At 42.2% G+C, this 15,805-nt stretch overlaps 1 protein-coding gene across 1 annotated transcript in view; it reads left to right on the top strand.

The window, feature by feature from the left end:
- TMC1 (transmembrane channel like 1) overlaps positions 1–15,805 on the top strand; it is a 119,416-nt gene that overhangs the window by 51,703 nt on the left and 51,908 nt on the right. The window contains exons 9-11 of the mRNA XM_033962517.1: positions 747–941; positions 9,460–9,639; positions 9,768–9,920. Coding sequence (XP_033818408.1) covers positions 747–941; positions 9,460–9,639; positions 9,768–9,920 — 528 coding nt within the window. The remainder of the gene's footprint in view (positions 1–746; positions 942–9,459; positions 9,640–9,767; positions 9,921–15,805) is intronic.

The raw sequence follows: 15,805 nt of genomic DNA, 5'->3' as shown, positions 1-15,805 counted from the left end.
AAAGATACAAAGGCCGAGAGCAACCCCTCCTTCCGACCTCCCCAAACACCAGAAGCCCTTTTGATGACTCCCTCATACAATACCCCTTTCATTACCCTCCTAGACAATAAACTTCTATCCCTACCTTCAGTTCCACTTCTGACTCTTACCAAGGGTCCCTGGTGACTAAAAGGGAGCAGAAGCAATCTCCAGTCTCTCCTGCTCCATGAAATTCCAGGTTCAAAATTACATCAGTGAAATCACTACTAGATGGTCAAACTGCTATGTAACGGATTATTGCTAGAATCTTGGGTTCCATTTTGAACCTGGAACTTTGACAGTGTAGAACAAATGAGGATTGTTCCTGTCCCCACTAGATATTAGGGATCTGTGGGCCATAATGGGATTGGTGGGTGGGGGTTCCTTGCTTGACAGAATCAGAAGGGGCATTGCCATGTGTAGGGGGATCAGAAGGCGTGCTGATGTGTGTAGGGGGATTAGAAGAGATAATGATATGGGGGGATTAGAAATAAATTAATATATGGGGGAGATCAGAAGTGTGGTTATCTTTGATGTCTTTAGATCAGTGTTGTGGGGTGAGGGCATGACTGCTGTCAGAAACAGCAATTTGAAAAAGCTACTCCCACATACAAGTGGGATATAAAAGTACAGTTTTTCCCCACATGCAGTTTTTAAAAAAATTCATGTGTCTTATATTAATTTACTTGACCTTAGTTGACTATTCTTTTTTGTATATCTACTCATAGGAAGCCATTTTGGAAGAACAAGAGAGCCGGAAAGAAGAAAACATTCACTTAACCAGATTTCTTCGAGTTCTTGCTAACTTCTTGGTGCTATGCACCCTGGCTGGGAGCGGTTACCTCATTTACTTTGTTGTGAGGAGATCTCAAAAATTTGCTTTAGAAGGGATGGAAAAATATGGGTGGTGGGAAAGAAATGAGGTTAGTGTGACCTCAATACTAAGAAGAAATATGTTTGAGACGATCTTTTTAAAAGATGGTTATCCAAGAAAATGTGCCAATGTCTCTTCTTTTTTGCAGACCTGGATACTTACCTTTGGAACAAATATTCTTGTTGTCTTTGTCTCTTTTTCATCTACTATAGGCACTATGCAACATTATCTCATATATGAATCTAGTATTTCTGCATCTCCCTCTAATTAAGGCCATATACTTATGTTGACTAATATTCAAGCTAATGGCATGGTCTGGGGCCATGCCTTGATTTTCAGCTACTGAAAATCATTGCAGATAACCCCAGCATTATGTGAATTGCCCCAGATGGTTTGTCAGTGGAGCCAGGGTGGTCCTGTTACGTATCCAGTTAAATGTAATATTCAGTCCACTAACTGAGTAACCATTTGATAGTTAGGGGAACAAAAAGGCTGCCCTAACTTTATGCCCTTGTAACTCTTACATGTATTATTTCTGGGTAATTTACATCTGAAATACATTTCCAAGCTTCTATATGGGACTAAATTAGGGCTGCATTTGCTAATGGACAAAAGGGGCAGCTTCCCCAAGTCCCTGATGAAGGGGGCCCAGCTGCCCATAGGAGGGCAGCCATCAGGTCACAGGGCTGATCTCTCCTCTTTTCAGCTGCATCTGCCTACCACTGCTGTGCCTCTGAGTCTGAACCTTGAGAGCAATGATAAAGGACTAGGACCGTCTAAAGCAGAGGTGTCCAACCTTTTGGCTTCCCTGGGCCACATTGACCGAAAAAAATATTTCTGGGGCCACACAAACGTGCAAACACTGCAGCAAGACAGAGGAAGTAGCTGGTAAGGCAATAAACACCCAGGGGCAGCAAAGGAAAAAAATGCATCGCCCTCGACCGGGGCCACACAAAATACTTCACTGGGGCACATGCGGCCCTCAGGCCACAGGTTGGACACCCCTGGTCTAAAGAGAGCGGAGGACTTAACTTCCCTGATTTTTATCCCTATTACACATCATTCATTGCAATATGGCCTACATAAGAATACAAGCCCACACTACCAGGCTCAAATGTTTCAGACCTCCTTTAATATAAAGCAATAACTAACTAACTAGAAGGAGTCTTTCAACTTAAGACATTTAATAGTTATTCAGGCTAACAGACCTCAGAAGTACCATACTGTATGTCTATAAGCTTTTAAGATCATACAGACTCAATTGGCACCCATGGTCGTCATAGGCCTCTATAATACTTTTTTTCAATTTTTATATATATGAATATAAATACTTTAAATATCAAAATATACTCATCTTCATCTACGCGGGTGGGGGTAGGCACTCCGACATAGACTATGTTTCGCCCCGAACGGGCTGTATCAAGGAAAATCCCCCTTACATCCAACGGCTCATGCTTCCCGCGTTAGACTTTTAAACGCGGGAAGCATGAGCCGTTGGATGTAAGGGGGATTTTCCTTGATACAGCCCGTTCGGGGCGAAACATAGTCTATGTCGGAGTGCCTACCCCCACCCGCGTAGATGAAGATGAGTATATTTTGATATTTAAAGTATTTATATTCATATATATAAAAATTGAAAAAAAGTATTATAGAGGCCTATGACGACCATGGGTGCCAATTGAGTCTGTATGATCTTAAAAGCTTATAGACATACAGTATGGTACTTCTGAGGTCTGTGAGCCTGAATAACTATTAAATGTCTTAAGTTGAAAGACTCCTTCTAGTTAGTTATTTACTACATAAGAATAGCCGTACTGGGTCAGACCAGTGATCCATCTAGCCCGGTATTCTGTTTCCACAGTGGCTAATCCGGGTCACAAGTGCCTGGCAAAAACCCAAATAGTAGCAACATTCCATGCTACCGATCCCAAGCAAGCATTGTCTTTCCCCATGTGTGTTGGCTTGATACTCAAACAGAAGTAGTGGATACCCAAAGTGGCTACAATTTGAGCAAGCAACTGCTTGGTCAATTCTTATGTGATATTGTGGGCCATGGCTCTCCCTCCAACTCTTCAAAATCATTGTGTGCTTTCCAACACCTCTCTGGCATTACACTTTGCTGATAGCCTGCAACCCATTCCTTTTACTTGCAGCTTGGTGGCACCAATCAGGAGAAGCCCTCTAATGAAAATCAATAATAAACTGATTTATTGGAAGGCCTGATTTTGCAGAGATTGTCAAAGAACCTCATGAAAGACTCCTGAGAAAACTGGAAAGTCTGTATTTTTCGGTCCATAAAAAGAGGGTGGAAAAGGGGGTATGTCTTATGAAGTGAAGATGACACCCTCCTGGTACCTTTTTAAAACACTGCCCACCCGCCCTACCTTTTAAAACACCCTCGCCCGCCCTTCCTTTTTAAACACCCCTTCCTTGCAATACCTTTGTAAGTGCCCCTTAAGCCTGGCGATCCAGTGGCGTATGGGCCGGCAGGAGTATGCTGTCTGCGCTGCTGCCTGGACCCGCCCTGCTTTCAGAATGACTGCGTCAGCTCATCGAAATGATGGAGCTCTTCACTCGTCACTGAAAAACTACGTGGTTTAGCCCAAGGTCAGCATTGCTAGAATATAGAACAAAATGTAGTGAACAAGATGAAATTAATTGTGTCCTGAAATTCTCCCCGTTAGCTTTGTTTATTAATAAGATTCTAAAAAAAAACACTGGAGAATGCTGGAAGATGAAGAATGTTTCAGTAGAGTGAAATGTGTAACTGCATAGGTTTCAAGGTTTAATATTAGTATTTGTCAGATTGCTTATCAAGTGTAGGCATTGAAATCTTAGAGATCTGTTGTGCCCCTCTGATGTATGGTCTGCAAGGTTGAATAAAGATAAACCAGGACACTGGCGCTGTGGTACTTGTATCTATTGTAATATCATGGTTGAAGGTGAACGTAAAATCCCAGGGTGCCAGTCTTGGAAATTGAAATGCAGCATTAACTACTTGTCTAGGTGGGTAGTTTATGTGCTTATTCGCCCTTGCCAATTGATCTATATAGGGCATACATTGTATCCCTTGAAGATCAGACTTTCAGAACATAAGTATAACATCCAGAATGCATGTACAGTGGATATTTTTGTAAACTATTGTCTTGAGAATTCACATAATTTTTTGGACAAACCATTGACACAAATGCATGCCGTGGTGATTATAAGAAAAGATTAAGAACATAAGAATTGCCGCTGCTGGGTCAGACCAATGGTGCATCGTGCCCAGCAATCTGCTCACGCGGCAGCCCTTAGGTCAAAGACCAGTGCTCTAACTGAGACTAGCCTTACCTGTGTACGTTCTGGTTCAGCAGGAACTTGTCTAACTTTGTCTTTAATCCCTGGAGGGTGTTTTCCCCTATAACAGCCTCCAGAAGAGCATTCTAGTTTTCTACCACTCTCATGGTGAAGAAGAAACTCCTTACGTTTGTTCGGAATCCATCCCCTTTTAACTTTAGAGAGTGCCTCTTATTCTCCCTACCTTGGAGAGGGTGAACAACCTGTCTTTATCTACTAAGTGTATTCCCTTCATTATCTTGAATGTTTCGATCATATCCCCTCTAAGTCTCCTCTTTTCAAGGGAGAAGAAGCCCAGTTTCTCTAATCTCTCACTGTACGGCAACTCCTCCAACCCCTTAACCATTTTAGTCGCTCTTCTCTGGACCCTTTCGAGTAGTACTGTGTCCTTCAAGTACGGTGACCAGTACTGGATCCAGTATTCCAGGTGAGGGCGTACCATGGCCCGGTACAGGGGCATGACAACCTTCTCCGATCTGTTCATGATCCCTTCTTAATCATTCCTAGCATTCTGTTTGCCCTTTGTGCGGACGGTTTCATTGACTTGTCGACTAGTACTCCCAAGTCTCTTTCCTGGGGGGTCTCTCTGAGTACTGCACCGGACATCCTGTATTTGTGTATAAGATTTTTGTTACCGACATGCATCACCTTACACTTATCCACATTAAACCTCATTTGTCGCGTCTCATTTTTCGAGTGTGTTTATGTTACGTTGTAGGTCTTTGCAATCCTCCTGCGTCTTTACTATTCTGAATAACTTCGTATCGTCTGCAATTTAATCACCTCACTCGTCGTACCAATTTCCAGGTCATTTATAAATATGTTGAAGAGCACGGGTCCAAGCACCGAACCCTGTGGCACTTCACTTGTGATGCTTTTCCAATCCGATATTGTCCATTTACCCCCAATCTCTGTTTCCTATCCGCCAGCCAGTTTTTAATCCACGTGAGCATTTCACCCTCGATTCCATGGCTCGCAATTTTTCTAAGTAGTCGTTCATGCGGAACCTTGTCGAACACCTGAAAATTCAGATATGCAATGTCGACTGGGTCACCCTTGTCTATCTGACTGTTTACGCCCTTGAAGAAGTGCAGCAAATTTGTCAAGCAAGATCTTCTTTTGTTGAAGCCTCATCAGATTGTATCTGTCAAGGTGATCAATGATGCGGTCCTTTATCAGCGCCTCCACCATCTTTCCCGGTATTGAGGTCAGACTCACCTGTCTGTAGTTTCCTGGATCTCCCTTCGAACCTTTCTTGAAGATCGGCGTAACATTTGCTACTTTCCAGTCATCCGGAATCCTTTCTGATTTGATTGACAGATTGGCTATTAGTTGAAGCAAATCAGCTATAGCCCCTTTCAACCTTTTGGCCCTGCATCCCACAAAAGCACTAACAGTTACTCACTGCTGTCTTCAGCTTTTATTCAGTTGTTATCCATCAGGTCATTTTGTTCTGACATGTTTTTGGACCCCTGAGGAAGGAGTGTTTCTTTGATCGTGTTGGGTCTGGTCTTATCAGTCCTTTTGGATACAAACTGGTTTTTTTTTATATATACGAATTTAATGATTACAATATCAGATGATACCAGGAAAAAAGGATTCTTAAACATAATTAACGATATTTATACATACAAACAAAATTCCTTTCCAAGCCCACAACCATGAGAAGACATGCTACAATTTCAACTACAAAAATAAGAAGAAAACTAAAAAATTGGTTCTTGATTCATCCTTATGAATCTTTAACCAGTCCCTACTATTTGGGACTCTTACAACCTCCAATTTCTCAGTAGTGAAACGTGTTTAAAAAAAGAAAACTCATTTCTGTTCTCTAGCTAATAAGAATTGTTGCAATTGAATGGGATCCCAAAACACATATTCAATGTCTTTAATTTAATAAGACATTTACATGGAAATTTTAGATAAAACGATGCCTCAAGAGCTAAAACTCTTGTTTTTAATTTTAAAATTCTTTCCTTCTTAATTGCGTAGCTCTTGAAACATCGGGAAAAATTTTAACCAAATCTCCACAAAATTTTGTCAACGTATTTTTGAAGTAAAGTTTCATTATTAACATTTTATCTATCTCACTCATGCATGTTATTACCATAGTGGACCTACTCTGGATCACATTGTGACTATCTTCCAAAAACTCTGTCAAATTTATTTCATTTGTAACCAGATGGTCCACCTCCTGGCAGATTGTATTTTTCTTTGCGGAACATAGTAATAATTATTTAATGGGAAATTTTCCGTATTGGGTAATCCCAGTATTTCTTTAAAATATTTCCTTAACAAAATTTCAGAAGACAATAAATGAGTTACTGGGAAATTAACCAAGCGGAGATTCCTCGCTCTATACATATTTTCCATCATTTCCATTTTAGAATGTAACACCATAGAATCCTTAACAGCAGATACTGAGACAGCTTGAAGTGTATTACTTTGAGTTTCAACCACACTTAATCTTTTGTCCAAACAACTTAAATTGAAATCCACATTTACAAATTTTTGAGACACAGACTGTGAAAAGTCCAACATTTGTTTCACTATTTCTCTGAGAAACCCTTCAACTCTAGATATATCTAACCACAAATCTTTAAGGGTAATATCTTGTGTCTTCGCTGCTGGTGGTTGATCCTCTACTACACCTGAAAATTCAAGTGGTTTAGGTATTTCAGTAAAAGCTAATTTACTTGTCTGAGTAGAGGGTACCACATATTCAGTGGAAATAGCGGGAGTAACTTTCCCGCTATCACTTGATACTGGGTGAAGGGGGGGAGTCCATTCGAGGGGGCTCATTGATGCTCCCGATATGGGAGAGGTCATGTCAAGTAAAGTTTGTGAAGGATTATTAGCGGAAAATGTCAAATGCCTGTCCTTGGGACCAGATACGGTGTTGAACTCTTAGGTTTAATTTTCCTTTTCCCCATGACCTGACAGATTAATATTTATACAACCCAGAATTCCTGCTCCTCAGCTCCTCGTTGCTCCAAGGGGCTCCCAAGGGGCAGAACCTACCCCTTTGGGCATGCCCCTTCAGCCATGCCCTGCATCCGCAACCGCGGCAGCGGTGTCCAATTTGAGGAAATCAGTAGAGACGGACCCGATGACTCAGGGGTCCGTCTCTTCCAGTGCCTGCCCGATGGTTCCCCAACGTGGTGCCCAATGGTTCCCCTGCTGCTGCTGCGGGAGGCTCGGGGCAGCAAAAACAGAGTCTCCTCCAATGTCCCAGGGTGTAAGGCAAGTAGCAGTTCCCAGTAAACCATGGCAGCAATGTCCAATTTGAGGAAATCAGTAGAGACGGACCCGATGACGTCAGGGGTCCGTCTCTTCCAGTGCCTGCCCGATGGTTCCCTAATGAGCCCTGCCGCTGCTGTGGGAGACTCGGGGCAGCAAAAACAGAGTCTCCTCCAATGTCCCAGGGTGTAAGGCAAGTAGCAGCTCCCAGTAAACCGTGGCAGCGGTGTCCAATTTGAGGAAATTGGATACAAACTATTTTATGTGTTTTATGACTGTTTAATAAAGTCTTGGCATCCTGTACATCATCACTGCAGTCTCTGCTCTTTTTGTTCTTCAGTTTGATATTTGACTGCTGTCAAGTTGGATTTTTTAGATTTGTACTGACTTCGTGTTAATTCTTTTTTCTTTTTTTTTTTTTTGTGTGTATTGAACAATGAAAGGAACAGCCTGGCAAGGAAAGGGAGACAGGGTGCAGAGCCTGGCAGAAAGTGTGAGGTTGGGTGCAGAGCCTGGCAGGGAGTGAGGGGGGCTGGGTGCAGAGCCTGGTATATATTAGTGCTCAATTTGGTTCAGAATGGGTTTTTTCTGGTTTTCCTACTCTAAATCTAGGGTGCATCTTATGGTCCAGTGCATCTTATGGAGCAAAAAATATGGTATATAATTTTTTAAAAACATGAATGTAATATTAATTTTCTGTTTACCTTTTTAGTTCTAGTGGAGAAAAGACCTTCAGATATACTTTACACAATGCTTTCAAATATTGCATGAAATAGATGGCACATTATTGCCTCTATTATTTGGAAACATCTTTGATTTCCTTGGTTTTCTATTTTTGTATTATTTCTGCAACTTTTGCATATGCTTATTTTGGCTTTCACTCCTTTCCTCTTCATAGTTTTCGCATTGTAGAGTCACATATTTGAATTCTGTCCTTGTTTCCTTTCCTCATATGAATATAATAGGCCATGTTTCTCTAACACAGCTAGTTATTGCTCTGTTTAATTCTAAAATTATATGATATACTTCTTTGCTGTTACCATGTTTCCCTGAAAATAAGACAGTGTCATATTCATTTGGGGCCCAAAAAAGGCGGTAGGGCTTATTTTTTTCATTTATATTTTCATCTCTCCCTTCCTCTCTTTCACCCCAATTCTTCCTCCTTCCTTCTCTCCCCCACATGAGCAGCATCTTTCCTCCCCTCTCTCCCATCCTCTTGTGCCTTCCCTCTGCAGCATCTTTCTATCCCTCCCATCCCCCTGTGCAGCAGAACCCTTGCCCAGCTTCTATCCTTCCCTCCCATTCCTCCCTCCTATCCTTCGTGCAGCAGAATCCTTGCCCAGCTTCCATCCTTCCCTCCCATTCCTTGTGCAACAGAACCCTTGAGCACCCACCCCAACCCCGCTGCACAGCCAAACCGCCAAACCCCCCTGACCCTCCATCCTTCCCTCCCAAACAAACCCTGCCAACTGCGACCATAAATAATAAATACCTTCCGGCAGAGGAGCGTCGGGCCAGCAGCACTCACAGGCTGTTTCGCGGCCTTCTCGCTAGGGCCTTTTGTGTGCCGCATTACTGATGAGATCATCAGTAATGTGACAGAGGGAAATACCCAGTGAGAAGGCCGCAAAGCAGCCTGTGAGTGCTGCTGGCCCGATGCTCCTCTGCCGGAAGATATTTATGGTCATGATCAGCAGGTTCAGTTGGGAGGGAAGGATGGAGGGTCAGTGGGGGTTCGGCGGTTAAGCTGCATGGCGAGGGGAAGTGCAGCTGCCTATGACTAAGGCTTATTTTTGGGGGTAGGGCTTACATTATGACCTATCCCAAAAATCATGCTAGGGCTTATTTTCGGAGTAGGTCTTATTTTCGGGGAAACACGGTATATACTCAATACATGGAGTCATTGACTACCATATTTAGTTAAATTCTAAATGTAAAGATAACTTTCATTAGATGATGGATTTCCATTGTATTTTTTTTTTTTTCAGGTGAATATGGTCATGTCCTTATTGGGTATGTTTTGTCCTACTTTATTTGATGCAATTAGCAATTTGGAGAATTATCACCCTCGAATAGCTCTGAGATGGCAACTGGGACGTATCTTTGCTCTTTTCTTGGGCAACTTATATACATTTCTTATTGCTTTAATGGATGAGATCAATCTTAAGGCAAGCAGATCATACGAGTTTTTTTTTTTTTTAATTTGTTCTTATACGTTTAATTTTTTTAAGTATATCCTATTTAGCTCTGTGAAAACAATTCTTGGTCAACTTTTTAAACATACTTGCTTTTCTAGAGGGAAGAAGAAAAGATAGTGAAATACAACATGACGTTATGGGAAGCTAGTCTTTACAATGGTACATCATCTGAAAACTCTACATCTCATCCTATACAAGTAGATCCTGCAGATGTTCCCAGAGGACCATGTTGGGAAACAATGGTGGGCCAGGTAAGGTAGGAATTGTACTTAATTCTTGCGTTTCACTGAGGTGGTGGGGCAGGGACAAAATGGTAATTGGCATAAATCCAAGCCCTATAAATAAATTTAAATTTGATGGGGGAAAAAAAGTAGAACAGTGGAGAAGAGGGAGACAGACTTCATCATTATAAATGATCCATCATTTCAGCATGTCTCATTCTTGAGGAAAAGAGAATTATAGGATTTTGAAACTTGGGAGTTATTCTGGATTCTGTACTGACCTTAGAGCTACAGGTGGTTGCTATGGTAAAGAAGCGTGGTGGAAATTATGGATGGTACGGCAACTTTGTTCATACTTTAGAACAGTTATGAAATTATTCTCAGTCTGATAAAATATTGTAATACTATTTACATAGGACTTCCTCAGAAATATTTAGCACATTCATCCTCCTCCCACCCTTTCACTAAGCCACAGTAGAGGTTTCTATCATGGCCTGGAGTACTATATGCTTCGATACTCATAGAATTCCTATGAGCATCGGTGCAGCATTGAAGCATGTAGTGCCACGGGCTGAGGTCGAAAACTCTACCGCTGCTTAGTAAAAGAGGGCCTCGGACTTTTGCTACTAGGGTGGTGACAGAATATTTAGAGAGAAAGGGTCACTGCTTTGTTTCTGACCCTGTATTGGCTTCAAATAGAGGCTAGAATAACTTTAAAAAATGATTTGTAGGGTATATCAGACATTATATAACACAGGGTCAGAATATTTCAAAGGAGGGCATAAAGAAATATGTACCAAAGTGATCTTTGCATTCAGAGCAATACTTAGGGCCTGTTTTACAAAGCCGCGTTAGCGACTGCTGTGCCACAACAGCCCCAAAGCCCCTTAAATCTCTATGGGCTTCGGGGCTGTTGCCGCGTGGCAGTCGCTAGCGCGGCTTTGTAAAACAGGCCCTTAGGACTCCTTTTACTAAATCACAGAAGAGCTTCTTAATGCGGGCCAGTGAGGTAAATGGTCCAACTCTCATTCCATTTCTATGAGCGATGGAGCATTTATTTCACCCACCTGCAATAAGAAGCTCTTCCGCGGTTTAGTAAATCCCAGCGTTAATTTGATCATACGTGCCCAAGCCCTGCCCCAAATCTACCCAAGCCCCACCCTAGACCCCACTGCCACAATAATAGTACCAATTAAAAATGCCATTTCTTCCATTAATTTTTCATATACACACAATGTAATCTTATTAACAATACACAATGGTAACCTCAAAATGAAACTACACAAAGCACATTCTTTTGCCCTCCCCACCACTGCACTGTGCAATGTTTCCCTCTCTCTCACTGTCCACAATCTCTCTCTCTCTCTCTCTCTCTCATTTCCTCCCTTGCTGCAAAGGGAGTGGGAAAAAAGAGAGAGAGGGATCCAGGGTGCATCTCTCTTACCCCCCTCTATTGCTACATCCAACATTTCTCCCTCTCTTATCCCCCAGACTGTGTGCAGCATCTTCACCCTCGCCCACTAGCCCCATGCCCAACATTGCTCCTTCTATCACCCCTCTCCAGCTCCATGCCCCATCTCTTCCTCCATTCCGTCCACCACTATGTCCAACATTCCTCTCTTGCATCCCTTTCATCTGTCCCACAGTTCCCTCTCCAGCACCACATCCAACATTTCTCCCTTTCATTTCTCTCTACCTCACTCCTCTCCCACCACCATGTCCAACAATTGTCTCCCTTCCTATACCCAACAATTCTTTTCTTTCTTCCTTTCCCTTACACCCATGCTCAACAATTCTCCCTTTCTATTCCCTCCCCCACCTCAGAATCTCTTTCCTCCTCCCTCCATCCTTCCATCCTATGTACCAAATTAGCGCCCCCTCCCTCCTTCCTTCCAACCTTTGTCCCAAGTCTATGCCCCCTTTCTCCCTTCTGTGTCCCAAATTCATTCCCCTCCCTCCTTCCATTGTACCCAGTTCATGCTCCATTCCTTTCTTCCATGTCTCAATGCGCCCCTCTCCCTCCCTCCTATGACCCAATGCACCTTCCTCCCTTCCTCACATCTCTTTCTCCTGTCCTCATTTGAGGCCCAACATCTCTCCCCTCACTCCCTCTCCCAAGTCCTATATGCTCCCTCTCTCCCTCAAATCTGAAATGTCACCTGTCTACCGGCCAGCGTGCTTTCTGATCAAATCTCTTGGCTGCGTCTCCTCACCGACTTCTACTCCTTCCCACCGCGCACGCTTAAACCTTTAATTTCTCCTAAACATGCAGCGCCATCCTGACATCGGCCCCGGCGTCTTCCCTCCACCCTAGCGCCGTCCTGACATTGGCCCCTGCGTCTTCCCTCTGCCCTAGCAGAAACAGGAAGTTCTCAGAGAGGGTGGGCCGCAGTGGAGGGAAGACGCCAGGGCCGACGTCAGGACGGCGCTGTATGTATAGGAGAATTTAAAGGTATACGTATGAGCATTGGGAAGGAATAGAAATTGGTGTGGGGCCGCGGCCGAGAGTGCCTCGCTTTTTTCCCTGCAGGATTACTGCAATTACCGGCAATTTTTGGGGAGGCCATGACCTCTGTGGTCCCCCTCTTCCGACACCTATGAACTGCAGGATGAGTTAAGAGGAGAGCCCATTTGTAACTTTGCCATATCTCAGATGAGGAAAAGATGATCTTCTTGAAACTAAGAACTGAATGATTCGAAATGCGGGCAGTTTTTTATCTAACAGGGTTTTTTTCATCATTTTTAGTTTGTTTATATTCTGATTCAATTTTGGTTTTAGTTTTATCTTTTCTGGGGTTTTGATTATATACTTAATGATCTTTTTGTCTTTTTATCCTCATTGTTATTGTTTATATAGGTACTTTAGCTAGTCAGTGAGCCAGACAGTTAGGGAAATTTCCAGGCACCTAATATTTTGTTTTAATATTAGTTTGTGAACCACTGTGAACTTCGAAGAGGTATTAGCAGTATACAAATAACAATTGTATTGTCTGACTTGGGGATCCTTTTACAAAGCCATGGTAGTGATTCCCTTGCGACAAATGCACTGAAGCCTGTTCAATTTCTATAGGTTTCGGTGCATGGTAGTGATTCCCCTGTGACAAATGCACTGAAGCCTGTTCAATTCGGCTTTGTAAAAGGGGTCCTTATTGTCTGTTCTGAAAAACCTGGCTTTTTGAGCAATGTTTTGAGGTTATGTAGCGGCAAAACTACATGATTGGTGGAGCTGAGATGATAGGGATGATTTGTAGGGATTGTAAACTGTTTTTAGAATTATGGGAAGGATTTGAAGTGGAAGAATGATTAGAATTATAGATCTTTCTTTTTTTATGGATTTTTTTGTGTCCTGTTATGCTGATTGTTTTAATTTTTTGTCGATTATATCTATACTCCTCCCAAAACAAGCTTTATGATCAGACAGAAAATCGACCCCAACACATTCTGGAGCACAGTGGACCCAGCAATAGATTCCAGCAACCCTAGAGAATTCATAAACACCTGGCGATCTCTCAGCGAATCGACCTTGAACAAACTAGCACCACTAAAAGCAAAAAATAAAATATGTAGACAATCAGACAAATGGTTTGACACTGAACTCCTACAACAAAAAAGGAAATGCAGACAACTAGAAAGGGCATGGAAAAAACAGAAACAAGATAACACCAAAACAGAATGGAAAACCCAAATCAAGCTATACAAAATCAAACTGAAGGAAAAACGAAAAGACTCCAACCTCATAGGCACCGACAAACCAGACACAAAAAAACTTTTCAACCTAGTAAGAAATCTTACCGACACCAAACAATGTCTAGCCACCCAGGGAAACCTAACACCTACAGCCTCTCAATTAGCAGATCACTTCAAAAATAAAATCATCACAATCAGAACAACATTCAATAACTCACAAAACAACATAGACGAGATTCTAATAAAACCTACAACAGACGAAGCCATATCAGCAGACAGGTCCAGGACCAACTTCCCTACAACCCAGTGGTCTGAACTGGACAGGCTCTACAAAAAATATTGTAAATCCTCATGTGATCTGAACAACTGCCCACCATACCTACTAGCAACAGCTTCCACCAATTTCAAAGCTAGTTACACGTTGTGGCTGCAAACCACACTCAGGGAAGGCCAGTTCCCACTAGACCTTGGTGAAATCATAATTACGCCTATACTGAAAGACCCCAAAGGCCTAATAAATAACCCATCAAATTACAGACCAATCGTTTCTATCCCAACATACGTCAAAATAATAGAAGGGCTAATAGCACAACAACTTTCCATGTACCTAGAAGCCCACAACATCCTACATCCATCCCAATCCGGATTCAGAACCAACCACAGTACAGAAACTCTTCTGGTATCTTTACTAGACATAGCTCGAAGACACCTCAGCCAAGGAAACAGACTGCTAATCATCCAATTTGATCTCTCAGCTGCTTTCGATCTAGTGGACCACTCCATACTTCTCCAGACAATAGACGCAATAGGAATCTCAGGTAAAGTTCACAACTGGTTCCAAGGCTTCCTTAAAACAAGAACATATAGAGTCAAGTCAAAAGACACTCTATCTGAACCATGGTCCAACCCATGCGGAGTGCCACAAGGTTCTCCCCTCTCTCCCACACTTTTCAACCTATTCATAGCTTCCCTAGGCAACATCCTGGACGCCCTAAACATTACTTCTTTCAGCTATGCGGACGACATAACCATCATCCTTCCATTCGACATCCATAACCCAATCTCCACAGGAAGCCTGAAAACCACATTGGAAACAGTAGAAAAATGGATGACAAATCATAAGCTGAAGCTGAACCCAGACAAAACTAAACTCCTACTACTAGAGAAGGACAAAAAACCATCCCTAACAGAACTGGAAGTAAACTCAATCAAGTACCCAATACAGAGCTCCCTCAAAATCCTAGGTATACATTTAGACAGATGCTGCACAATGCAAACACAAATCCATAAAATCACCCAAAAAGCATTCCTCACAATGCGAAATCCAAGAAAAATCAGAAAATTCTTTAATAAAGACCAATTCAGGATCATTGTCCAATCCCTTGTGCTAAGTATCGTAGACTACTGCAACAGCCTCTACTTACCTTGCCCTACCAACACAATAAAAAATCTACAGACCATCCAGAACACAGCCCTTAGACTCATATACTCACTCAACAAACACGACCACATTACCAATGCATACGTAGAATCTCACTGGCTACCAATAAAAGCACGAACTCTACAATTCAAACTCTACTGTCTCCTTTTCAAAGTAACCCACGGCAAGGTACCCAGCTACCTAAACAACCGTTTTCACTACTACCTCTCACCCAGAAGAAGGAGAACATAGAACCTTTTCACCTACCCACCTCTCAACGGTACTCGTCGTAAGAAACTTTACGACAACCTTCTGGGGACACAGGCAGCTAAAATTGACTCTGACATCTCAAAACTACTGACCAAAACAACAGACATAAAAGAGTTCCGTAAAGAAATAAAAACACTACTGTTCAAAAAATATCTCCCATCACTCTAACCACCATCCAATGAGTTCCCAATCAACGCCTTTGGAAACACCCACCTATAGTATCTCTTTGTCTGTGATTTAGAATTACTGTAACTCTTTTACACCCCACCTGACTTAACTTGTTTCAGTTGATATGTATTATCTTCTGTGATATGTATTATCTACGGTGATATATATTATCTTCTGTGATATGTATTATCTTCTGTGATATGTATTATCTTCCGTGAAATTGAAGTATCATAATTCTTTACGGTTCCTGTAACTTACTCTTATCCTGTAATGTAATTCTACTGGAAATGCCCAGATATCTTCTATATTGTAATCCGTCTAGAACCGCAAGGCACAGGCGGAATAGAAATCCCTAATGTAATGTAATGTA

Source organism: Geotrypetes seraphini, chromosome 1, assembly GCF_902459505.1.
Source record: "Geotrypetes seraphini chromosome 1, aGeoSer1.1, whole genome shotgun sequence".
NCBI classification, from domain to species: domain Eukaryota; kingdom Metazoa; phylum Chordata; class Amphibia; order Gymnophiona; family Dermophiidae; genus Geotrypetes; species Geotrypetes seraphini.
The sequence above is the reverse complement of the archived record's forward strand: the minus strand, read 5'-3'. Positions and strand labels throughout refer to the sequence as shown.